We start from the raw sequence: 25,680 nt of genomic DNA, 5'->3' as shown, positions 1-25,680 counted from the left end.
TTGCTACGGCAACGCTCGCGTGTGGCGACTGTGCCCGGCCCGCCCCGCCATGGCGGCCGTGAGGGCCCCGCCACCGCCAAAACACCCCAAAAGCTGCGTGTCCCGTGTGTCCCTGCCATCGCACGGTCACCCACAGCGGTGCTTTGGCCACCTCCATTCAAGGGAAAAAAAGAAAAAAATATATATGCAAGCGTTTAAACGAAAAAAAGCAGACAAGGGACTTGGGAATTTGAGAAAAGCATAATCTGCTTTATTTTTTTAATTTTTATTTTATTTAAATAAGGAGAATTCTTTCATATGGAAAGAGCTAATACAATCACATATTTGAAAGGAGAAACAATAGGTACTGAAACGAGGAAAAAGGGCAATAAAGAGTGTGCCGCAACTGGCCTGGTGATTCCGTGATTCGAGTTCCGGTCCAAGTAAAAGTTTCCAAAAAATATAAACAGGTTGCACGTTACACAATTATCCATCGTCTGCCCTTTCAAATATCTGGTCTACATGAAAAGACGAAGAGAGGAAAGGCCAAAAAAAATTTACTATACAGGTCATGAGGTTAAAAGCTTTCAGGAGTACGATATCCCCTTGAGAAACAACAAATGTGATTTATACAGAACCAGAGGAAGGATTCCAGCTAAGGACAACGCCTCGAGACATGCTAAAGGGCGAGCGCCTCACTGCTGCTGCTGTGATTCCCAGGGGAGCGGTCAAGGTTGGGGCTGCAGACATCTTGAGGAGCCGGGACAGCCATTAAACCCAAGGGTTTAGTGGCCTATGGCCACTAGGAACATCTGGTGGTCTTTGGATTAAAACAAAGAACAAGAAAAAGTAGTTGGACTGCTGCTGTCTCTTCACAGCCAGCAGTTCCACTGCTTCGGCAAAATGCGCCTTTTCTGTTGATGGGCCACAACTAAGTATCCTGATGCCTGTTGTAAATTAATTCTTATTCACAAATGCATCTTTTTTACAAGGAAACTGGGCTGCTGTACATCAAAAATAGCCCACGCTAACAAGGAATTAACCTGTGCTTAACCAGTCAGAAGCAAAACAGAAGGTTAACAAAACGCAACAGAACGAGATCTTAGCATGCAGTGGTGCTCGCTTGAAAGTGAATATAGTAGCCTGCCAAAAGGTGAGACATAGCAAAAATGCTAGGCTCATTTTTTAATATCTACCTATAAATACACAGGAACCACAGGGCAGCTTGTAGCTTTGCAGCATTCTTGCAAGGAAACTGTTAAATGGAGTGCCTCTGCATGAACACAAACACGTATGGAGTTCAATGGGCTGCAAACACATTCAGAGTTACTGACCACTGTTACAGCTGCCACGTGGCAGAGCCAAGAGCGGACCATGGAAGATCAACAATGATACCTGTTTCACTGGTGACTGTGCTGCTTCCACTTGTCATTTAAAAATATACTGAAGAGCGCTTTTTTTTTCCCCTTCCTTTTTTTCTTCCCTAACCTCAAAATTTTTTTTTTTTTTTTAAATTAAGAGCTAAAAGCGCTGAACTGGAGAGGAAAGCAGCACTGAATGCAGCTGCTAGGCCATGAATCACTGTGTATAAAAGAAGCGGTTACACACGTGTTTCAGACCTTCAGCTGAACAAAAAGCAGCAAAGTCAGCCTCTGAATATTTCTGCTTCACCCATTGTTGCTGAAAATATGGATTCCACCTCTCCCTCCCACTGCACACTGCACCTTTCTAGCAGAAGGAGCCTGCAATTTGGTAGCTGATTTCCAGTCAAAGCAAAAGCAACTCGCAGAGGAATAAATCGTTAAGGTCCGACCCTTCAGCAGTGGAGACAGCAAGCAGAATTATCCCCCTATAAACCATATCCACATTCTGTATATACATCTCCATTCTGTATATACATCTCCATTCTCCTCTTCCCCAAGCTGAATTTGTATCAGTGTACCAGCACCCTTGGCATTTCTGCACCTTGAGGATCAGACACCTTCCTTTTGACTCAAGAGCACCACAAACTGCACTAACCTTGCACTAGCTTTAAACAAACAAAAATATATGCCAGAGAAGAAGGATATTGCACCTTAGAAATTTGGGCTCTAGAACTGCTTTCCATCACACTAAACTCCATTAAGTGAAAGAGAGTCTTGCCAACTGCAGCTGACAGTCACGCAAAGGTGAGGAATGGAATGAAGCTCACATGCATTTCTTGGCCTTTCCTGCACAGAATAATTCAGACATAATATATAAATAGAGCAGTGAAACAATTACTTTTTCACCTAGACCTACAACATCAAATACGTATAAATAAATTCTAGTGTTTTATTCTGTTGGGGGAAGGAATGGAGGGGTTAAAAGAGAAAGACGGGTGACCTTTTTCAACAGGAAGTATTGTAGTTCTGATGGCATTTACACCAGAGGGACTGCAATAACTTGTATCTAGCAATAACCCAGTTTCTCCAACACATTTGACCATTTTCAAGTCACGTAAGTGGGAGGAAAGAGGTTAGTGTCTTTGTAAAGCTTAAGTAGTGTGTCTAGGGTAGAAAAGAGATGAGAAGAGGGGGGCTCGGATAAGTCTCTTTAGCCATTACAGTTAGATTCTGGGCTGATATTAGCTAGGGCCAGCTGGGCAGAAGGATAAGGAAAGAAAGAAAAAACAGACAATTCTGTTGTTCATGATATTCCAAGGAAGAAAATAGAAAGGGGGGTGGGATGACTTACTGGTGGAGCAATCTTTGGAAAATGTTGGGAGCAGGACTAGCAGATGAGGATGGAGGTCTGGAAGATGTCTGAAGGCTGGGGAAATATTTGTCGCTAAATCTCAAACCCTGTACTTTAAGGAGGATGCTAGAGAGATGCCGGCACACTCTGCTCTGAAGTTAAAAATCCATAAAACATGAGGGGAAAAAAAAAAAAGAACTTTTATTTTTCTTAAAGGACCATCCTATCCCTTTCCCTTCCGGTTCTCTGCCATGGTCAATGGGGACACTTGTGGAGAGGGGACATTACTATGTCTAAGTTAGTTTAGGTTTCTAAGCTCTTTAAAGCTACTGTATAAAATTCTTATTTATACCTAGCTTAAAACTTCAAATGCATCCCTAGAAAGTTATGAAGGATCTTTCCCAGGAAGGGGGCGGGGGGGGAAGCAAACGAAGAAACAAGAAAACCTTTCAGATCCCTTCCCAAATACATTCTTTGTTCAAAATATCTTCTTTGGAACCACCACCAAGTGACTTGCTGCCACCTAGCAGAGGCAGACAGCACAGCCAGTTAGCAAGCCATCATCTCCTGCAAAATTGAAGTTTTCTTTCCCTCACTTCAGAGTGACCAGCCTACTTTATATTTTGAAAGAGCTAAACAATACAAACCAAGTTAGCTGAAAGTAGTTAAGTTTACTTAAGACTACCATCAGCTGAAGGACTCCAAGCGCTTTCAGGAACTTGTAAGTCCATCCTAAAATCTACACACACGCACACACACACGCACATAAGCCAAAACCAAACAACCAAAGAAATAAAAACCCAACCCCCTCCCACTGGGACCTTCCTTTCATAGATCATCAAATATTAGTAAGAAGGTGTAAGGTGATGACACTATACACACTACATGCAACTGCATTGAAAGTAAAAAACCCTTTGCTGTTCATCTGGGGAAGGAGAGTAAAAGGATGATTCTGAACTGCCTCTGTAACCATGTGCTTCCAATGCAAAAAAAGAGGTTCCAAGTGTGCTAAAATGGCTGCCTTGCAGAGGGGCTCCCTTACCGATGCATTTCTATGCAAATTTTACAAAAGGCCATGAGTTAGAGGAACAGAAAGCAAGACCTAGGGAAAAGGGAGAAAAGCAAAGCTTAGGAGAGCAGCCCCAAGGGATGAACACAATACAGAACAAGTCTCAGGAGATAGGAAGAATTAAGAGTGGCCAAAGTAGGGAGCATAAGAGAGCATCACAACTACGCAAAGTAGTCCATACAGACCTGTTGGCTCTAGCCAACTCTTCTGACACATGTGCGGAGGGGAGATTTTTCTTAACAGATTTTACATTTCGTAAATCTATGATTTGCATTTTGTTGTGTGTTTAGCAGTCACTAAAAACTCCCAAACCCACAAAAAAAAAAATCCCTAGATCCAGATGAGCTTGCAACAGAAATTTGGTGGGTTTTCTTTTCCTTAAAACGAAAATGCCATATTTTGTTGTGCACAAGGCACCCCAAAGCTACAGTGAAAGTGGTGCAAGTTTCAAGATTAATGCACTGATCTACTATATACCTTTAGTACACATTTACTTCTAACACAAGCACTGCTTCTAGCTTAAAACAAAAATACTGGAAAATTGATGAATGCCGTAACTGTCCTGGTTTGTTTAATCAAGTAATCTGAAAGGCTAAATCATCTGGGGAAAATATACCCAAACAAATTCAATTTAGAAGAGTCGTGATTCTCAACATAGCACAGAACCATATATAAAACTAAGCAGAGTTTTGTCAGAACGTAATTTTAGCTGACGGGAATTCTTTTCTGGAAAGAATGAGGAAAGCAGAAAGAAGGGGGGGAAATGAGAGAACATATAAAAGTTCTGCTATAAACAAAGATATAGCTTTTTTTTGTAAAAACCTCAGCTGCCTTTAAAATGAAAAACCTCAAACTAACCCCTCTCCCCTAGTTGCCACTCTGCTGAGACAGAAGTAGGAAAGGAGAAGGATGGGCTTTGCCAAGTGAGCAATCATAGCTACCTGTGGATGGGGCATGGGGGGAAAAAAATAAAATAAAAAAATGGCTCAAGCCACTTAAAAGTCACATGGTTGGTGTTTTTTTTTTTTGTTTGTTTGTTGTTTTTTTTTTAAAGCAAGCAGGTCAATGTCATATCCACTGTTTCAAACTGCTTTGTTGGGAGACAGGCTTGGATGATGTCGCTGTAGTCAGTCAATGTGGGGCAGGGAGTAGATCTGGCGAGATTTTCAGGAGATCCAGTGGGGTCCAGTCTAAGCTGCAGTGCCTCTCAGGCAGCAGGACCAGCTGGGCATCAGAGGTGCTCCTAGGCCTTGCTTTCCTCCACTTTGACTGCCTGAGGTTTGATCGCTCCTGTGCGCACTGGCTTCATCTGGTTTGTGGAGGCTGTTTCTTGCAGCTTTACTGCTCCCAGGTTGGCTTTATTTTCATCCACCCGCTGCTTTGCCTTTTGACATACAAAAACAAAGCATTAGCTAGTACAGAGACCTTTAGGCAGATATAAAAACCAAACTGTGACCATCTTTGATCCAAGACATCAAATTTGCTCCAAAAATCAGGTATTTCTTCTATTCTGTCACACTTTGCTGTCCTAGAACACCTCACATGTAGGATCTCAAAGTATCTCACATGTCTGGCAATACAAATAACCCACAAAAACGCAACAAAACCCAACATGGACACTGTAAAACAGGTAATCCTCTAATCTCTCCTGACTTCCAAATCACACAGCATTACTCTTGGATTCAGCATAACAGCCACCCCCCCACTTTCCCTGCAGGGAAAATAACAGCTCCCGCATGTAGCTTCAGTACACAGGCCTTTTCGCCACTCCTAAGTCCAAGGCACAAGCACGACAGTACAGAAGAGCAGATACTGTTGGGTCAAACCAAGTACTGATGTACACTACCTGTTGTACATAGTGTCCTTGCACAGAGCCCATACTAACTGCTGGTCCAGACGGCTTCCCGCTTGGGCTGGCAGAGCTAGGCCTGGAAATCGAAGAGTCGACAATATTCATGGAGTAAATTCTACAATGGAATGAGAACCTTATTCATGTGTGAAAGAAAAAAGACAGCAGAAAGCAGCAGTTGACAGGGCACAAGTCTGTGCTGGGCAGATCAGTGAGCTCCCCAGCCCGAAAGACAACACATGGATTGGTTACGAGAAAAAAAATAAAGTAACTGCATGTCCCAAAAGGCTCAATGACCTGAAGGTTTGGTATGTCTAGACATTAGCACCTCTCATCTTGAGAGGACCATGCTGGAAACTAAAATGTTTATTCAATGATCCTCAAATTTTCCGCCTTAACAAGAAACAGACAAAAGCACGCACCAATTTCAATTTCTCTTTCAGACTCAGTAAACAAGTAACTTTATGGACTTCCCACAAGCACAAAGGGCCAAGTCAGATACACATTGGCCCACACCCAAAAATGAAAGCCATGATCACAGATTTTGATACAAGTATTTGGACTACAGTAAGCACATTCTACATGTGAAAACTCAAGTGAATCTTGTACAGGGATGATGCATGCACCATGTTACTGCAAATGAGGAACACTACTTCTTCCCCATTCTGACTACAGAGGCTAAGTTCTGTAAACATTTTACCTGTACGTATGTGGTGATGGTACAGACCCTCCGGAGGTCATATTCTGTTTACCATCGGAGAAATGAAACCCTTTCATTTCCATTTGGGAGGACTACAGAGGAAAATGAGTGAGAGAGAGTATCACCTTTGCATTCACAAACCACTCACTACTTCATATAAACACTTAAGCCAAATCTTTGCCCTTCTACCCATCGTGCCCATTAGAAGAATAAACATTTTTCAGCTGAAGAAAGTGAGGCTTGTAAGTGTAATCTGCTTGTATTAAACCAACAAGCCAGCAGCACAAGCAAACACAGAACCTGGAAGTTAACTGCTGTGCTCTCTCTCCCCTATGATAGACAAACTTATGATACGAATCCATCAAACCAGACATGACATTAATATACCTACTCAAATGGACAAGCTTCACAACAGTGTGAAATATCTGGGCAGTATTCCAACTGTGTCTGGAGCTCACCACCCCTCAAGCACTCTGGGGAAACCTGTGTAAACATGTAATAAAACTGGAGACTCCAAACTGGATCAAGGCAGGATGTGGCTCCCTGGAAACAGAATGACGACCAGCAGCAAAACCTGAAAAACTGCTGGCCTGCACTGTGGAGATGAGGGGAAAAGGGCTCCTTCAATTTAACACCAATTCTTGGCTTTGCTATTTACGGATCCCAAACAAGCCAGTCTCCCCTTTAACAAGCAAGATCAAGGGGCAAAACTTCAATGCAGGAGGGGTTAATGAATGCCAAGATGAGCACGCAGGCATTAATCCTTACCTCCCTGCTGGTAGCAAGAACAGAAGGCTGGGATCCAGGAGGGAGGATTCTTCGGGGAGCTCCTACAGGCAGGTTTTGCCCCTGAGGAAGCTGGATGGACTGTGGTAGAATCAGGGGCTGCTGGCCAGAGCCGTAGCGGGGCAGAGGAAGCTGGGAGCCAGGCACAGGCATCGTTAGCTGTGTGATAAGGACATATAGTTACTTAATGGCAGTAACAGTATTGTGTTTGACACGCTGCCTCCTAATACCCTGAAAGCACAGCCTTGCTAAAAGGAAGCTCACAAACAGTGCAGTCTGGCACAGAATAAATGCAAATCAATGGAACAGAGGGACTTACACACTGAAATGCATGTTCTGGTAGTGTTGCCAACAGCCCATCAGCTGGGCTTTTAACATGGCATCGATTTAACGTAACTGCACTCAGACACAGGGCTTTCCTCCTTGCCTAGAACCTTCATCTAGTTCTTCAGTCTTCCTCATGGTCACTGCATCACTGTGTTTTCTCTTGATATGATGGCAATGTCTGACAGCTCAGTGTGAGGCGTTTCGTTTGCAGCTTTGATGCCCAAACTAGAAAGTCTGCTACACTTTCATGCCAAAGCATGTTGGGGACTGGACCTCTAGAGAAAGTGATGGTGACCTCAGCTCTATGTTCTGCAGTGAGCTTCAAACTGATGACGGTAATAATTAAGAGTAATTTAAAAAAATGCAGCTCAGGACTCAAGAGCCTCCTGTTCCCTCCAATTCATCTGGCAGTTCTCACAATTGCTGGATTTGGGAGGTTCTATGACACCACTTTGTAATAACTAAATAAAAAAACCCCCTAAGGTTGGCAAAAGAGACCAAGTTACTGCTTATGATGGATAAAGCATTTCTTAAAATATATTTAGTTTGCCAAGTACTCTCTGTATTTTCCTCAGCTAATTTACTTTCAGGATTAATTCTATGTCAGTCACAACATAAAAATCCCTCTTTAAACACAGAATAAACCATAACGTGTTGCACAAAATAAACGTAAGATGAGTTTAATAAAAGTATCAAACTTCTCCAGAGAATCAGAACACAACATGTCCACAAATACAGCTATGCTCACAGTAGGATTCAATGTCTTTATCTGAACCATGCTTTACAAAAACTTTTTCACACAATGAAATTCTCGTTAAGGTCAGCAGAAGTTGTAAATAAGACCTGGATAACAAATGAATTGAGAAGATGAATGAGCTTTTAATAAAAGGTCCTAGTTACCCTGGCAGCTGAGTTAAATCTGGAGGCGATTAGGATTTGGCTCTCAGAAGAGGTACTTTTAGGACAACTATTGCATCATGGCCCCCTATGCATGAAGCCCTGCGAGGTTTGATCTGCATGAAATGTCTATATTGAGAGCGAGGACTTCCAAGTTACAAAATGACATCTCAGCAGGGACAGACAAGTAATTAGCAAGAATCTCATTAAATAAGGTGCTGCATGTTTGAAACAATGGTTCACAGAACAGTCTCTCAGGGAAATCTTTTGCCTCTTTCCAAAGAGGCACAAAAAGTTCACACAAACACATGACTCAGCACAAATACTAGTTTCAACCCAGTCTCAGAAACAAGTGGCTGTGAAAAAGCCTGTCCAAGGGAGTGGCTTGCAAGCCCTGCTCCTAACCTGTGTAAGCTGAGAGTCCATCATCTGGGAAGCTCCCATACCAGCCGCCTGGTTTATCTGGCCTTCATAAACCAGCGTCTGGCTTCCATTCATGGGCTGGTAGGGGGACCCAGACTGGGTTTTCACCACCTCCAAGGGCTGCATGCCTGGGAAGGCAGAATACGGAGGCTTCAGAGCAGTGCCTCCTGTCAGGACCATGGTGCTGGGTTGAGACAGACTGGGGTGCATATACACCTGAGACCTGGAGAAGAAAAATACGCTCAAGTCATTACGTAGAAAACCTTTGGAGACTATACGCACACACCCCCTGCCAAACCGTATCTGGCCTGCAATCAGCAAGCAGTTCTCAGACTCTACTAAATTGACAGCTTAGAAACAAGCTGTGATGCCACTTTCCATTTTATTTACAGGGGTTTTTACTTCTACTTCTAAGCCCTTACAACCATGTCCTTGTGTTGCAGGAATATTCAACAGAATGACATTGTGTCCTATCCGAAGTTTATGTATCAATATCCTGCACAAAAAGCTCTAGATTAGTAGTAAGGGAGGACTCAGGTTACCAGGAGTCTGCAGCAGTTTTGCAAAGCAGAAAAGAATCAGAAGTTACAGATTCAAACAGCTCTAGCAAAATAAGGGTTTTTTAAACATCAGTATCTAGGTTTTTGAGGCCTTGAAGGACTATTCTGATTATTTACTCTCATCTCATGCAGGAAAGGGGGTACAGAGTATGATTCCCACACCCAGCCCAACTCTGAAGTGGGTATCTCATTCCTTCAATCCTAGTAAGCAGTTCCTGTAGCCAAGTACTGTTGCTGTTACACTTGCGTTTGAGTTCCTAATTTGAATCTTACAATTTTTTCTGCAACAGAGTGTAGGCATTTATTCTGCTCTTGTCTTGTAGTTTGTAACTAATAAAAAGAGTTTAATTTCGCTATGCAGGTACTCAGCTCTGATCAAGCTGTCTCTTCGTCTTCTCCCCAGTAGTAAGCCAAATAGAGTAAGCTGTAAGCTCTGCATTTCTCACTAATAAGTCTGCTTGCCAGGCCACAAACCTCCTCTTTCTACATTAAGATTTGCCTCACCATTTGAGAGGGTAGGCAGAGCAACTGAATACAAGGATGGTCTTTGCCACTGTCCTACAAAGAGACACGCTACAGAGAGCCTTATGTGCCCTGATATCCTTGCTCTCCATCCCGGCAACATTACTAGGGGAAGGAAGAAGGATGTCTACAAAAGGGGAGGAGAAGACGAGTGTGGAGCATCTCATCAACGTACATGGCCATCAGGAACATAAGAGTTCAGACCACAAGGAAATGAAAAACTGGAAGCAGTTACCTGAAGGGCTGTATGGAGCTGTACATCTCCTGGGACTGGGAAACAGGCAGACCACCCCTCAGCCCAAGCTGAGCTTGGGCCTGTAAGGATGTGTGGAGGGAAATGGGAATCTGCTGAGCAGCAGCAGCCTGCAGAAGAAATTAAGATGACTGAGAGGTACAAGAGGAGCCAGAAACTCTCCCAGGCTGTTAATAATCCATCAGTCTCCTCCATGAGTTTTCCTCCATCTGCCACGACAATTACCTACACTGTGCCTTTACCCAGCCCCTTCATCATTCCACGGCACAGCAGCACACTGGCAAGGGAAGGTACTGCACAGGCACCCAAGGGGGAAGACTGATGCCTGCAAGAGCCATTTGATGGACACATGAGGGGACCAATGCGCTCCACACACAGAACACTGACAACCCCAGCTCTCACTTGCCTGCACTCTTACCTTGAAGGGGCTCTCCCCAACCCTATCCACACCCTATTTACTAAGGCGAGTGAAATTGCTCATCACTATTGACTGGCTGTGGGATTTACTGAAAGTCACTACCTCACACAGACACCTCGGCATCTGCTTCAGTTAAACCCAGTCCAAAGGCACTGCTAGAAAAGGGGAAAAACCCCTCAGTTCCCTCCCTTCAGTTTCACTAACCTGTGACACCCACTGGGAAGCAGCTTTCAAGGAACCTAAAGGGAGCCACATCTAAACTCCTTTGGGCTATCAGAGAGAGAAATGACTCCTTGTTTCTTAAATGCCACCCTGAAGACTCCTTGACAAACCACTAGCTAGTTGTATTTCTCCCTTACCTGTTGGTAGCTTTGCTGCTGAGGTATCGTCTGAGGGACCAGGCGGGGCTGACTTGCAAACACATGGCCATCCAGATACAGGGGTGGAATATGGTTACCTAAACATCAGAGAAGGCCGGCAGTAAATTCAAGGTAGAGGGGAGATACAGGCACAATACACTGCAGAGACCTGCAGGTCAAGGCTATTTCCTACTTCTCAGCAACCAGCTCAGCAAGTCAACACAAACACAGTACCCATTCAGAAGAGCCTGTAAAGCTCCTAGGTCCATATACCAAAGCCAGCAGCCCACTTACAGTAGCAGGCTTGCTGAGAATTATCCATACCTTTCTGTAAGAGGCTAAATGTAAACCCAGGTTTCCCACCTCCACAAAAAAGTCAGAGACACTAACAGTTCAGGAATTGGTGAGCTGCACTGTTCCTAAATGCCAGAAACCTGCTCTGCAGTCATCTCATCTTTGCAGCTAGGAGGGACAGAAAGAGCAAACATGGCGTTTGAGACCTTCACACAAGAGATCTAAAAGCCATATTCACCCCAAGGGTGGCACAGTTAGAAAGTGCTGTGCCACTCCTGTGGTTCTGTGCAGATCTGAACCAAGGATTTACAAGCAAAATTAGGGTGGGTGGGGAAGGAAATCACCTAACTTGGAACAAACTGTTTTCCAAGTGGAAGCTAGTAACGGTAGTTAGAGTCACTACAGTGGTCCACTCGCTATCACTTCCACTCCGTTCTTCATTTCAGGAATGAGAAGGATAGTGCATGCATGAGAGGTCCTTTGGGACCCAGGAGTCAAGAGAATCCAAGTACATTTCCTTTTTCCAGATACTCTCCCTAATTATACACACTATTAACATGACTGAGCTTAAGCTTTTCCTCTAACTCAAGGACAGCAACACCTGCCCACCTCCCAGAGTTCTGCAAACTGCAAGCAAGTCGTTGTTATTACATTCAAAGAGCAGAAGGTGCCCAGAACCTGTGCCTTAAATAACAAAATGAGCAGAGGAATGGTTGATATTGATATTGGGACTGCTGAAGTCTCTCAGCCATAGGTTTCTTCACTTGCCTTCTATTCTATTGAGCACACAGTGAAGGGTAAGCAGGATCTATTGAGACATCACAGAGACTTGCCGCTACACAGGGAAAGTCATCCTTATGCTAAGTTTATACCAGTCACACTCAAGTAACGTTCTTCAAAGTGGGGAGATGGTCCCTCTTTCTGTCTTGACTGAATTGTTGTTAAGAATCTGTTAAATGGCAGCCAGCCAGTTACTTTACATGGAAGCTCTTCCCACCATGCTCTCCTCTACCAGAATCAGATAATGATTCCTAAATACCAACCAGACAATGCAAATACTGCTGCTGCAGTTTGCAGGTACCTGGAATAGATGCAGAAGGTGCTACGGACGCCACAGGCATAGGAGGCATAGAAACTCCACCAAAAGAGCTGTAGCTGACACCGTTGGAAGCTCCAACACTGGAAGGAGGCTGGATGCCTGAACCTGCGCCTCCTGGGGAGTTCTGTTCTGGTAAACTAGGAGAGTTTTCCCAAGCTTTGCGAGCAGACTCCATCTATGGAAATGAAGGACAATAACTACAGACAGTTCAAATGGGGAGGACAATACTGAAGCCTAGAGTTGCTCATCTATGACCTATTAGTTCAAATTCAATCTAGCCTAGTCATAGTGGACAATTGGCAGCTCTCAGGTCAAGGGGTTTCACACCAATTCCCAACAGGCACGCATTCTTCACAAACACTCAATCCCCCTTGGTATTTGCTGAGCTTTTTGGGTTTGGGGTGGCAGTGGTTTTTATTTTGGTTTATTTTGGGTTTTGTTGTTGTTTTTTATGTTTGGTTTTTGGTGGGTTTTTTTGTTTGTTGTTTTTTTTTTTTCCTTCTTTAAACCATCAGGCACCTAGGATCCCTGACCAGCCATCTTACCCGGCTACTGAAATAGTAGGAAAGCTCTGTTGCACTTTTTCTAAAATCGGTGAGGACTTCAGCATCAAGGACTGTTGAAACACACGCCCTTCCACCCATGCTGAACAGCATATATGCACAACTTTTACAGAAGCTAATTAAAGATTTAGCAGTACCTAACAAAACGCTCCGGGAAAGATCTCTCCATCCTCACTAGTCTGGCCATGGAGACATGGCACCCACCCCTAGGACAAACACACATGCCAGCTTGCTTACCTTAAGAGTAAGGTCTGCAGTGGGGAAGGACATTGGGTTCAGGCCAATGCACCGCTGGAGGTGATGATCTCTTCGCAGAATGGGAATGGACTGCGTTAACCCTGCCTGAGGGGAGATTCGTAAATGGTGAATACTTAAACTTTTACGAGAATCTCATGAGCTACCAAGGCTGACAAAGCCTCAGCTGGCAGCTCTAGTAACTACATCTCAAAGGATTCAATCCTCAGTGGTACTGCAGGAGTTAAGTACCACATTCAACCGTGATCCATTCTGCTGTTGGAATAAATGAAGCTTCAGTGGTGTGCAATGACACCCTCTATCTTGAGTTACACTAGCTTCCACTTAAGCATCAATTTGACCCAGTAGCTTCAATTTGCAGAAGAGTTCCCCCTCCTGTCCTGTATTTGGAACCTACCTAAATTTCAGAAAAAAAAACATTTCTGAAACAGCACTTCTGAAAAGAAACACCCTTTAAGACAAACCTCCAAAATCAAACAGCTTACAAACTTGAAGACATTTCAAAAGCAGCTTTGTGAGTTTCTCACATTGCTGTCTACAGCTGAGCTACAAGCTGGGCTTTCAGTGTGCTCACTCTTTCACACATATAATAATGAAACACCCAGACAGCTGGAATAAGCTAGGAAACCTCCAAAAGGACCTGACTAACGAAATACAGTTCTCTGCCTTGCTGTGGCAGATGAGACCTTCTGAGGAAGCTGGCAGTCTGGGCCTAAAAATGCCACTATCCACATCATGTCCATTACCAGCACTCTCTTGTGTCTCACAGGAGGAGATTAGTGATCTCAGAGATCTGCAGTACCTCTTGCTTTACACAGGTCACTGAATGATAATGGAGTTGCTCCCTATGTCACTTCTGAGCTAGTGATGCTCATTTTATCAAAGTACCTTGAGGGCACAGATTTCTGTTATGGCTTTTAGTCACGTGTGCTGCCTAAGCATTAAGTGTGAAGTCAACTGCAAAGAAATACGCTTGCTCTCTTTGGACGATCTGAGGTTTAACCAAGGAGCATCTCTGATGAATCAATGCCAGAAGAAAAAAGAAATACTTACATTACTGGCCAAGGCATCCTGCAATTTGGTGACAGGGTTAGCTGCAGTGCCAGAGGCAGAACCAGGTGGCAAGCTGAAGTCAGAGTCCTGAAAAATCAAAACACACAAAATTCAAATCCAGGCCCAAGGGCCACCCATCTGCTTCTCATGGTTAATGACTTTAGCCTGAACCATGACACTAGAAACTAAAGATTGTCTTCCAGTAAGCCTTGCTGGAAGAGAACAAAAAGACACTTCTCAGCACTCAGCAGCAGGCAACCCCCAGAGGCACACAAAGGCTTAGATGGCCATAATTTTGTCCCTCACCTCTGTTACCACCCCAGCTGGTCCTTGGGTCAATATTTCCAAGAGGATATTACGTGTTTGCCAAGACATCTTGAGTACCTGGTTTGTGTCAGTAATGAAATCTAAGGCAAATCTACAGCTGGAAGCTTCCTCTAAATAATCCTGCCTCAAATCACCTTTCATATCTCAACAAGCTCAAATCACCAAGAAGATAAAATTAAATTCAATCCTCACTTTAGGATTTACTCCAAATTCAATGGGTGGCACAGGAAGTACAGAATCCACGTGAATTTCCACCCCGTTAACAGGGGGAATATTCCCTTCCAGCCGTTCCGTTCCCTCCGAACCCTTTCTGTTTTTCAGGGAGCGTTCGTTGCCGATTGGTCCAGGCTTGTGTTCCTTGTTCTGTCCTGAGCCTTGATCTGAATCCTTAACAGGAAAGCAGAGAGGCTGAGACACAAAGACTGAATAACCCAATCTCAAGCCTTAAAATTGCTATCAAGAACAACACAACCACTTCACAAGGTCTCTCACTATGTGCTCTGGCTTGGCTGCAAATCCAGATTACCTTTTTATCAGATTGCTTCTGCACTTGCTCCTTCTGGCAGTCAGGCTTTGGGTCCACCAGGCCAGCCCCATTCATCTCCTCTGGTTTGAGGGTGCCATATGGAGAACTGCGCTGAGAGGAGGTAGCGGAGGATTCCCGAGACTCCGCGCTCAAGTCAATGCCACTATCCCCCTGGCTGCCTTTAAAACCCTGCTATGCAAAGCACGAAATGTGTTAAAGCCCCGGACTCCGACCCAGCTCCACAAAGGAAGAAAAAAATCCCAGAAAACAGCAAGACCATGTCCCCTTTTCAAATCACATTCTTGGTTAACTGCAAAGGAGTTGGGCCTAACCTGCAGCACCCCTTGGCTGCTGCTTCAGCTCTACACAACCCTGAGAGAGGTTAACTAATGCACCAACCGGACCATGGCTTTAGAATAAGGAAAAAGTGTCCCATATAGCAACTAGGCTGAGATTGCCAAACTCATTTCACTTGTGACCCAAACCAGATTTGAACTCTGGTCTCCAGAGGTGAAGCATTCAGGAACCTCCTCCGCCCTCCCTGCAATTAAGGCTACAGCTACACACCGCTCACAGGCATGAGGCACACAAACATGACCGATGGGATTCCACCATCCTCGACCACACTCTGCGTCCAGTTAGGAGCATAACCCTGGCATAGCTCTACCAGACAGTTACTCCAGATTTATACCCACATGTAACACCAAGCAGTGCTTGGCCCTCTAGGTCAAGATTTGAGCAGCATCAAGCTCAAATTAAAACTGCAAAGAGACAGTTTAAAATTGCACAAGCAGAGCTGAGAGTCGCTAAGCACAGATGGAGCAATGAGAAGCATAAGCCACCTACGTTAATATTTTATACACACAATACCTGAATAGCACATGAGGTGCCACTTACCTCAGTGGTGCTAGATTCAGTACCATTAAAGGTATTTACAGGCTTGCTCCAGGAATCACTGCCAGGAGACTGAACGGAAAGAGCTGGAAGAGAACAGAGGGCAGGGTTCAGCTGCTTGAAACACAACTGTGAGCACACTTTCTACACTGTGCATGTTATACTATTAACTTTCCATTTCTAGACATGAGATAGGATATATTCTCCACCTCAGAAAGGTAGTGCCGCCCATTCAGCTGAGACATGACACAGCACTGAGAAAACAGGGTATGGAGAGCGAGGGCAGAGAATAGGGAAGAGATTTCTTAGGGAACATGAAAACAACAGGAGAAAGAGCAGAGACAGAAACAAGGGAAGCACCAGCTATTTGGGGCTAGAGGATGAGAAAACAGAGGAAGGCAAAGTAAGAAAATGGCTGAAGTAGATCCAGCCCAACAGGCTCGAAAATGCTACGTAGGATCTTGACATTACAAGACGACTGACATGGTCAACAACAGGAGGAGGATGGTTGAACAGTACAGCTTTGAACAGATGCTACTCCAGATGTCTGCTGGCTCCCCTCCCACCTCCAGCACCAGAGAAGAGAAGGTTGTCTCCTCTTAAGCATGGACAACCTGTCCTTCCTGCACACAACAGAGGATCTCCCAGCTGCGTGAAACACTCCAGAACAGACAGACCTAAACTTACCTGGGCTGTTGCTCTCCCAGATCTCTGTGCCCAGGCTGTTTCCAGAAACTGTTACATCACTTTGCTCCAAGCACAGGCTGTTCTGCTTCTTAGCAAATCGAGGAGGAATGCGAGACTGAAGGACGCGGGCCTTAGCTGGTGCCTGAGAGAGAAAAAGCACAGGCCATAAGACCTGTCACTGCAGTGGGCTAACACGGTCTGCTCCTGGCAAGTTCAAACCCTGGATTTCTAAATGCTGCAATATGAAAAGCCCCCAACTCATGTAACAGAACCACACAAAGGCAGTGAAAAAAGCTGCCTTCAGCAGCGTGAGATTTTTTTTTGGGGGGGGGGGGGGGGAGGTGGGGTGATAGGATACAAAGCAAAGCAAAATTAACACTACAACAGACTTGCTCTGCTTAATTCCTCTCTTTTAGTCCAGCTAAAGCAAGATCAATTAATAATTTCAAAATACAGAGATGGCTGTCACAGAGCCAAGATCTGCACAGAAAGAGAAGCACATCTCTGCAACTGCAAGACCTTTCCCAGTGCACATTCACACATTGTCTTCAGCTTAATTTTAAAGATGCCAAGCAACCAGGCTTTTATAACTTTGCTTGCAAGACTCTCTGAACCTACCACAAGCTCTGCTTGTCAGGAAGCATTTCCCGACGATGCCTTCCATTTGCATTTAGTCATCCAGATTTCACTAAGACTCCTTTCATGTCAAAATATTCTCTTACCCCCCCAGAATCTGCAGTCTTCCAGTATATGTAGACAAATGCCCGCTCCTAAACGTTACTTAACCAAGCTATCCATAGGGCAGTCTTAAATCTTTTCGTGTAAATCAACTCCTTTATCCTATTATGAACACAAAATTGTCAGAGCTTCTTCCAGTTTGTTAGTTTCTTTCTGGTCAGGTGCCCAGACACAAATATGGCACCTCGGGCAAGGAAGCTACTGCATCCTGTTCTAGCAAGAACACACTGGTGACACAGCAAGAGTGCAGAGGTCCTCCACCGCTCACTGCTGCCCAATATCCCACCAACTACAGCCAGCAACTGGCTTAGTGAGCCGAGTTGCTCTGGACAAGGATCACTTTAAAAAAAACCCTCCTTCACTCACAATTAACAATTCTGCTAGAAAACGAGAACAGTCGGAAATCTAACCATCCTTTTCAGACCAATGGCTCCTGCCCATCAGAGCCAAACTATGTTTCCGGGGCCCAATAGAGGATCTGCACTACTTTGGCTAACTGCATGTTCTTCTGCTCATCCAAACACTTTTTGGGGCCCTGTTCCTCTGACTGCAGTCCAAACAATATATCAGGTTAAGCTTTTTCTGCCTCCCATTCCTCACCTGCGCAGCTTGTTCCTTCTTCCTTCGCTCCTCTTCCAGCAAACGACGCTGCTTTTTAGTAAGAACCTCAATGAAGCCTTCACCTGCCATAGAACCTACTTCATTCTCTTCTGCTGTGTTCGACACCCGATTATCAATGATGGTACCTGAACAAAGCAAATACAGGGGAAAAAATAGTGCCTGTGTGTATGCATAAAGCTTTTGTAATTGCAATAATTTAAAGAGTGCATTCCAAATAGGATCCATGCTACAGGCAAACAAGTTCAGCCATCAGCACTGCAGCTAAGCTTTGAAAACTAATCCATGGTAGTCTGCTGATATCTATCAGTCACTTTATCCTGCAGGGCTTTGCTCTCTGCCTCAAGATGAGCGTGCTCCAGCTGAGAGAGCTTGGGAACATGAGCCGTGTGGTAACTTGGCTAACTTTAGGTGCAATATCAGTTGAAACAAACCTCATGCTTTTCCAAATATTAGCAAGGACAAAGCAGGCACAGGTACTTTTGAAAACACACCCATCATCTCCAGATGCAAAACCTCCATTCTACGAATGGCAAAAAGCTGAGGCATGGCCTAATGCCAATGGTTTCAGAGATACTCATTTCTTGCCTTCCTGCCATGAGCTCAGACTCAAATTCCCCACTCTGGACGCTCTTTCAACTTCCTTCGCACTACATAAGGTATTTTGGGCTTGACATTTAACATCTTAGATAGAAATATGGAAATACTCTCCCTAAACCCAAACTTTCTATAGAAGAAACATTAGAGAGACAGTCAGATCTGGCTGAAAGTTTGGGTTTAAAATTTAAAACCATCTTTGTCATCCACGTTTCCCCTATTTAGATACACTAGAATTTTCTTGTTTGTGTAAATAAATGGAAAAAATCCAACCTGATACTTAAAATTACACTGGATTGAATCAGTCTGGCTTGAAGTCAGCCACAATGTGTTATCCCTTTAAAGAAATAAATGAATTAAGACACTCACTTCCATAACTCAGTTCAAACTGTGACAAGGCCTCTCCCTTCTCACTTGCTCTTTGCACAGTGGATTTGGGCTCCTTCTCTGGCTTTTTACCTGGCCCCTCAGCACTCTCTGAGTTCGCATGGGAGGCCCTATCCAAGCTGTAAATGGAGTGGCTGCTCCCACCACTGGTGTTGCCAGGGGCCCCTCCTTCTTCTGGAGACCTACAAGGAAAAAAGGGAAAGGAATTAGATTTGTCACTAGAAGATGAGTGAAAGCAGCACGAAGAAAACACATGAGCTACATTTTCTTTACGAGTTCTCTAATCAAGCCTTTGCTCAACTGAAGCAGACATTAAATTCTGAGCACACAGCCCATTACAAGGATGTTACTGGGGAAGTGGGATGGAAACAGAACAATACATGCACTCCTGAGTCAACCAACATGCTGCCCCTGCAATAAAGCTAATACCCTAGCTTGTGTCCCTACGAGGAGGGCTCTCTGCTTCTGTACAGTGTCTCCTACCCTCCTATGACACTGCTCTAACAGTTCCTCTGCTCCTCTTTGCAATGAACACACATTTCTTGGCAAGCATCAGGTGAGGGGAAGGGAGATGGGGAGAGGCTGATGATATTGAGGAAAGAAAAAAAAGTTTCCCATTTTGCTTCTCCCAGAATTTATTTGCCCATTTGACCACCATCCACAATCATTCCCAAGCATTCAACTCACAGAAAAGGCATGGTTAAAGGAGAAGGGGAAAAAAAAGCTTCCCCCTTCCCTTACTTTCCCTTTCTACCTGCATGCATCTTTTCAGACATCAGCTCTCCTCTCCCTTATCTCCATATAAACTACTATTAGTTACTACATCCAGAAGTTGGGGCAGATGGGTCACAAGAGGACAGAAAACAGAGCAAGTTGCCTATTTATCAGTGCTTTAAACCCCATACAATGCAGCTGCACGAGACACTTCTTTTTCTCCTGTTCCTGTTAAAAGAAAAGGATAACAAGGGAGCTGTCAAATTGTCCCAGGACCAAGGCCCACCTAACCCAGCGTCCTGTCAATCATCAGATTTTTCACAAGACACTTGCAAGGAAATACTTAATCCCTAGCGTAGGAGTTGTCTTAAAATACTCTCAGGAGGAACTCCTCCCACCAGACTAGGAATACGCAGCACTCCTTGTCATTCATCACTGGTCTCCACTAAGGTCTAAGAAAATATTTGCTCAAGCAAAGCTAGGACTGGCAATATCACACATTGCGCTTATGCCACAACCACACTACTGGGAATTCAGGTGCTCAACCTGCACAGCCCACAGCAACTTATCCCAGGAAAACCCACCCCTCACTTCTGTGCTCTGCTACACTCCATTGGGGACCCATGATAGGGGAGGAAGGACACAACAGGTTTGGAGTTAAGGACCAGGATTTCCTTCATTATCTTTCATGCCTCTAGTGAGAGGCAGTCCAGAGAGTGGAGAGCTGTCTTGGCCCAAAACTAAGGTAAAGAGCAGCAGCACATCATGCTCCCAGTGTCTCAGCAACTTCCATAAACCTGGATTCCCAGCACGGAAGCAAAGGCATCAATCGGTTGTAAAACAGACAATGATGAAACCCTTGGATGTCATAAGGTTGGATGAATGGTGCTGCAAGTCACCTGCACTAGATGAAGAGAAACACAGCCAACAGCTCCTCACCCATAGTCCAGCCCTTCTCCACTCCTCCAATATCTGCACATCAGATGACAGATATCTACACATCAGAATGCAACTTTACCTTTTGCTTTTTATCAGTGTCCCGTTCTGCTGGCTCTCATATCTGGAAGCTGCTCCTACACCAGTCCTGACTGACTGCTCCGCAAACCCTGCTGGCTCAGCCTTGCGGCTCTGCCTGTCGACAAGCGGCCTTTGGCTTGAGAAGCTCCTCTTCGCTAGCTCCCTCTTCTCTCCCAAGCTCCCACTCCCGAGGCCACCCTCTAGCTGGCCTTCGCTCTCTGAAACTCCATCTCGCCTCTCCCGCCGCTCGCTGAAGTCGCTGCTTTCAGATGCTGTCTCCCACTCCTCGTTGGCATGGTCCGATGAGTTCTGGTAGGACAGCTCAGGAGACCGTCTGCCTGGGATGCTGCTCTTCTCTGCAGTGGTCAGCTTGGGTCTTCCAGGCCACTGGCTGGGCAGCAGGTTTGGGCCTCCCTCCTCAGGGTTCCACTGGCCAACTGATTCCCTCTCTTGCCTGAGGCGCCTGAATCGCGGGGGCTTGTCTTGGCGGGGGGGACGCCGCCTCCTGAATGGCCTGTTCTCTATGTTCTCCTGATCCGCTGAGTAATCCTCCTGGAAAAAGTGCCTTTTGTCATCCAGATGACTCTCGTCAAAAACCCGGCTGGAGAAGGAATCCACATGTTTATAAGAATCCTGAATGTAGTCCCTGTCAGACTGCTGCCTGCTCCCAAAAGTATCCGATGCCGAGGTGTGGCTGTACTCCTGCCACCCTGCTCCCCCACTCCTGCCTTGCCACTGGGTGGTCTCCTTACCCATGAAACCCCTTCGCCCATAGCCAGAGTTGCTCAGTCTTGGCGGCAGTGATCTCCCAAAAGCTCTCGGAGCCCTCATCTTAGGATCCAGACTATTGTGATCATCTGAATAGATTCTGTTGGACCTCCAAGACTCTTTGAAGTCTCCCTTTTTCAAATCACTGTCCTCCCTGTCCAGCACAGAGCCTTCATTGCTGTTTTCCGAGCCCCTCTGCCGGCGACGCTTGGGGAGCTCCTCGTATTCTGACCCTTCACTGTGCGTCTCGCTTGCAATCCGGCGCCTTGGCTTGCCTCTGGGGAAGTCCTCCGGCTGGTTGAACTCCCGAAGTCCTCGCCCTCGGCTGCTCCGCTGGTTGTTATAGACTCCCCGGCTGCCCACAACAGTGCCTCGGCCTCTGAAAGTGAACTCTCTGAAGCCTCTCCCTCGCCCACGCCCTTGACCTCTCCCACCAAAGGCTTGTTCCTCATCAATGAAGATCCAGTTGTTTCTTTTTGTGGGAGGGAGATCACCGGACTCTCTGGATAGTTTGTTCTCCCAGGTTCTTTCTGGCTTCTCTTCCTCCTCTTCCTCCTCTTCTTCCTCTTGGGATTTCTCAGCCTCTCGGACAAGGCTGGCTTGGGAAGAACCTTTGTCATCCAGCAGGTAACGCGTGGAGTTCAGTAAGGCTGCAGAATCATCTGACTCATTTTCTACTTTCTGAACAGCCGCCTTCTCCTTCAGTGGGCGCGAGGTGTCCTCTCCCTCCAGTTTAACTTTCTCCATCTCCTTCTCCTTCTCTTCCACCTTGAGGGCTTTCAAGACTGGTTTTTTAATTGGGCCTGATCGCCGCGTCCTCCCCATTTGCTCCTGGTGCTGACCACTGGTGTTCCGGTTCTCAGGAGGCCACTCTGTTGTCTCTTCAGTGGGCTGTTTGGTATTAGCTCCTTCTTTCTTCCACGGGTCAGCACTGAATGACTGCTCATCCCTGGGCACTTCTTCGGCAACTTCCGCTGCAGTCTCTGCAGGTTTCTGGTGGTGGCTGATATCCCAGCCATTATATTCAGGCTTCTTCTCTGCTTGGATAAAATCAGGCTCTAGGGGCGAGCACCTCAAGTTTGCATGGCGGTTGCCAGCGGGACAGGTTTCCTGCACGGTTTCCTGATGCTGAAACAAGAGATCTTGGCCTATCCTCTGAGAAGACAGGCAGCTGTCAAAGTCTGCTTGGGCCTTCTTGTCAAAAGCATTCAAGTACTCCTCCCCTCTCTCCTCAAAGAGATCTCGCTGGGTGCCCAGACTCTCTGGCCTTCCAGGAGAAGCAGAGTAACTGTCATTCCTGAGAAGGAAACAAACAACAAAAAAAAGTCGGCTAATGCAGAGCACAGCATGTCTGCAAGGGCGCAGGCTGGGCACAAGAGGTGGAAACAAATAAATAAATTGGGGTTTGTTCTGAATCACGAGGCAATGAGCCTATAAATACCTGAATGCTGGGCAGATCTGCTGTGGGCCCAGGCTGTACTGCCTGGTTTGTCAAATCAATGGATGATAAAGAAAACAGTTTCTACGATGGGCAGCAAACTTAAGAAATAAAGGGACATTTAGCCTCCAACATATGTGGAGATCTGAAAACAAGGAATTGGTTTCAGAAAGCCCCAAAGAATTAGGAGACAAACTAGAAACTATCAGAATTTTTGACTCATTGTTTTCTGTACCTACTCATGTAGGTGACAAGTGCCTCCCTCCCACTGAACAGGCTCCAAGCTGGTCAGCCTCGACTAGCATCAAATAGAAAAACTCCGAATAGCTCAGTCTGTAAACACCTCCACGACATGAACACTCAACAGTGTAAGGGTGCTACCAGATCAGTACCCTGGCCTGTTCAGAGAGATCTTTTGGGTCAACTCTACACCTGCTTTTCAGTAGGAGATGACTTATGGCAGCATCTCCCGTCACAGCATGTGTGAGGACAGGGGGGTTCTGCACTCACCTGGCATGCAGCCCGTCCATGGTCATGTTGTCAGCCTGTTTTTGATGTGACAGGGAGTACCCTTTGCTCTGCAGAGAAGTGTAGCTCTCCTGGCCCCACACTGGCACAGGGTCCAAGGGAGCAGTTTTCCTTTCCGCCTGCCCTGCCTGACAGTTCTGATCTTCAGACCGACAGCTGCTCCCACCAATGGAGTCCTGCTGAATCATGGGCTTCATAATTCCTGGTCACGACAGAGTTCATACCATTAACACTAGGATCTCATAGCCAAGAAAAATTAACAATTCACAGCTAGCTTGACGCCGCGCTTCCTTCCAGGGCAGCAGGTGACTGCAGCCACAGAAACCTTTTTGGTAGAGGGGAGCCTGCGCTTGGGAAATAGACAGCTGGGAAATACACCTGAAGCGATACTGAAGGTGACACAGCTTTCAGAGCCCAGCCTGCACGGAACATGACACACCATCACTGGCTTGGAAGCAAGCAGGTATGTGAAAACAAACCACAAACTCAAGGGAATGATTTATACATCTTGATGTTTATATTCACACCTCTGAAGATCAGTAACAAGGTAGGAAGGTGCTAGAAGCACACAGCTCAGGAAATACAGGATTTCTCCATCACATTTCTTGAAGGGGTCTATTAAGATTTCACATGATTACAGTAACTCCCAAACTGATCCTTCTCCTCCAAGGGGCAAGACCTGCTTTTACACTCGCTAAGGCTCCAAAGCTGTTAGGGAAGATCTCCCACTGCAGTGCAGGGGATGGACAGGCAAGTGTCCTCCCTCCCCAGTTCTCACTGTGATTGACTCACTCATTCCTAGAGAAGGTCAACCACAGCCAGCCAGGATGCAAAGTCTGGACAGAGGTAAGATGGGTGAAGCACAGCAACTTTCCAGATATGGACCAACTCAACAGCCATGATAAAGGGAAACACTGAAAACACCTTACCTGAAGGGTGAAGGGCTGAAGGGTAGAAATCCACAGGGGTGCGACTCTGGGCCATGCGAGGGTCCATATAAGAGGGCATCATCATCCAGCGAGGATCAAAGCCAAGCATCTGGGGGTGCGGCGGGTAGAACGTCCGTTGGGGATGCGAATGGGATGGGGGAGGATAGACTTGCTGCTGCTGCCAGTGCTGCATCTTGTACAGTTGCTCCTGCAGGGAAGAAGGACGGGCCGTTTGACTTGAATGGTCATGGTGCCAGAAATCACACTTGCAAACTGGCCAGCCGAAGGAAAACACATTCCATGTGTTAGAGGCTCAAAAACAGATCAGATGGGAGGGTAGAGCAGATAAGGGCAATTCACTAACAACTGGGAACATGGCAGTTGTTATTCTCCAAATACCCAGAACAGCCAGAATATGTTGCAACGAGAATCTCACACCACTGTGGGCCACGCTACATGGCCAAATGCAAGGGATCTGCTGCAAGACTGGAGTTTGCATTTTCTCAACGCTTCTATGAGATCCAGGACAGTTTCCCGTCAAACATAATTTCCTAATTGGAACCAAATGCTTTAGAAGATGTTGCTCTTCGGCGGAAATGCAATTATAAGTCATTTAGTGTGCATATATATTAGTTCTACTCATGTTAGCCGTACATTAGATTAGATAAGAACAACCTAAACTCAATTAAGAGAGCTATTAATATTTTATAGTATTTCCTGTGCATCCTCCAGAGATGGGTCGACACCTTCGGGTTGTGTCCCATCTCCCACATGGCCAGTCCACTTTCCTTTAGTTGAGGACTGTCATGATGCTAACCTGATTTGACCTTTAACTTTTGCTAAAGGTCCAAGAAGAACCTGTATTTGAAGGGAGCTCTGTGTACCGAAGAAAACTTTGGAAAAGTAAACAGTTCCAATTAACGTGAAATACGTCTATGTACCTGTCAAACTTTCCACCCTCTTTTCTTAATAAGCTTACAACAGTGTCAGATACTGTAACTGTTTATAAAAAAGCCAATCCCCTATTGCAGAGCAAGAGAGACACCCTTAAATCTGAACCTGACACATCATTACGGCAAGAGAGAAACTCAGACAAATGCAGAGATTGTATCCAAGTTATCTAGTGCTCCAGTACCTTGGAGAAAATATTTCATTAACGATACCAACACTACTTTTTATTTTGTTCTTTTCATGGAACCATTGCTACCAAAGCAGCAATACAAGTCAGCCAAAATAAACTGCCTTATATATACTAACGACACAGAGGATAAGAGAAAATAAAATGAAAATTTCATGTTCTTCCAGTAGCAATGACCTGTGGTATTATTAGCATGATAGCAAAGACATCCAATTATTTTTAGTTTAAGAGCATCTCTTTTAAAGAGTAACAT

At 45.4% G+C, this 25,680-nt stretch overlaps 1 protein-coding gene and 1 non-coding gene across 17 annotated transcripts in view; both read right to left on the bottom strand.

Annotated features, from left to right (window-relative positions):
* Window positions 1-228: 228 nt before the first annotated feature.
* PRRC2B (proline rich coiled-coil 2B) overlaps window positions 229-25,680 on the bottom strand; it is a 51,107-nt gene continuing 25,655 nt past the window's right edge. For 4 of the 16 annotated variants that reach the window (XM_075170545.1, XM_075170544.1, XM_075170547.1 and 1 more), the window contains 19 exons: window positions 24,290-24,497; window positions 23,343-23,562; window positions 20,628-22,691; window positions 18,878-19,077; window positions 17,894-18,039; window positions 16,556-16,697; window positions 15,872-15,954; window positions 14,975-15,166; window positions 14,641-14,835; window positions 14,122-14,208; window positions 13,051-13,155; window positions 12,233-12,425; window positions 10,858-10,955; window positions 10,063-10,190; window positions 8,728-8,968; window positions 7,081-7,257; window positions 6,313-6,404; window positions 5,610-5,730; window positions 229-5,147 (listed from right to left, as the gene is read on the bottom strand). In XM_075170545.1, coding sequence (XP_075026646.1) covers window positions 5,007-5,147; window positions 5,610-5,730; window positions 6,313-6,404; window positions 7,081-7,257; window positions 8,728-8,968; window positions 10,063-10,190; window positions 10,858-10,955; window positions 12,233-12,425; window positions 13,051-13,155; window positions 14,122-14,208; window positions 14,641-14,835; window positions 14,975-15,166; window positions 15,872-15,954; window positions 16,556-16,697; window positions 17,894-18,039; window positions 18,878-19,077; window positions 20,628-22,691; window positions 23,343-23,562; window positions 24,290-24,497 — 4,833 coding nt within the window. In that variant the 3' untranslated portion in view covers window positions 229-5,006. Of the gene's footprint in view, window positions 5,148-5,609; window positions 5,731-6,312; window positions 6,405-6,699; window positions 6,796-7,080; window positions 7,258-7,418; window positions 7,701-8,727; window positions 8,969-10,062; window positions 10,191-10,857; window positions 10,956-12,232; window positions 12,448-13,050; window positions 13,156-14,121; window positions 14,209-14,640; window positions 14,836-14,974; window positions 15,167-15,871; window positions 15,955-16,555; window positions 16,698-17,893; window positions 18,040-18,877; window positions 19,078-20,627; window positions 22,692-23,342; window positions 23,563-24,289; window positions 24,498-25,680 lie in introns of those variants that run through there. The other 12 variants (XM_075170551.1, XM_075170550.1, XR_012676770.1 and 9 more) reach the window with 11 other exon arrangements.
* LOC142091586 (small nucleolar RNA SNORD62) lies at window positions 11,892-11,979 on the bottom strand. Its single transcript, XR_012676854.1, has one exon. It is a non-coding gene; the product is annotated as a small nucleolar RNA SNORD62 (small nucleolar RNA).

Source organism: Calonectris borealis, chromosome 21 (assembly GCF_964195595.1).
Source record: "Calonectris borealis chromosome 21, bCalBor7.hap1.2, whole genome shotgun sequence".
Taxonomy (NCBI): domain Eukaryota; kingdom Metazoa; phylum Chordata; class Aves; order Procellariiformes; family Procellariidae; genus Calonectris; species Calonectris borealis.
The sequence above is the reverse complement of the archived record's forward strand: the minus strand, read 5'-3'. Positions and strand labels throughout refer to the sequence as shown.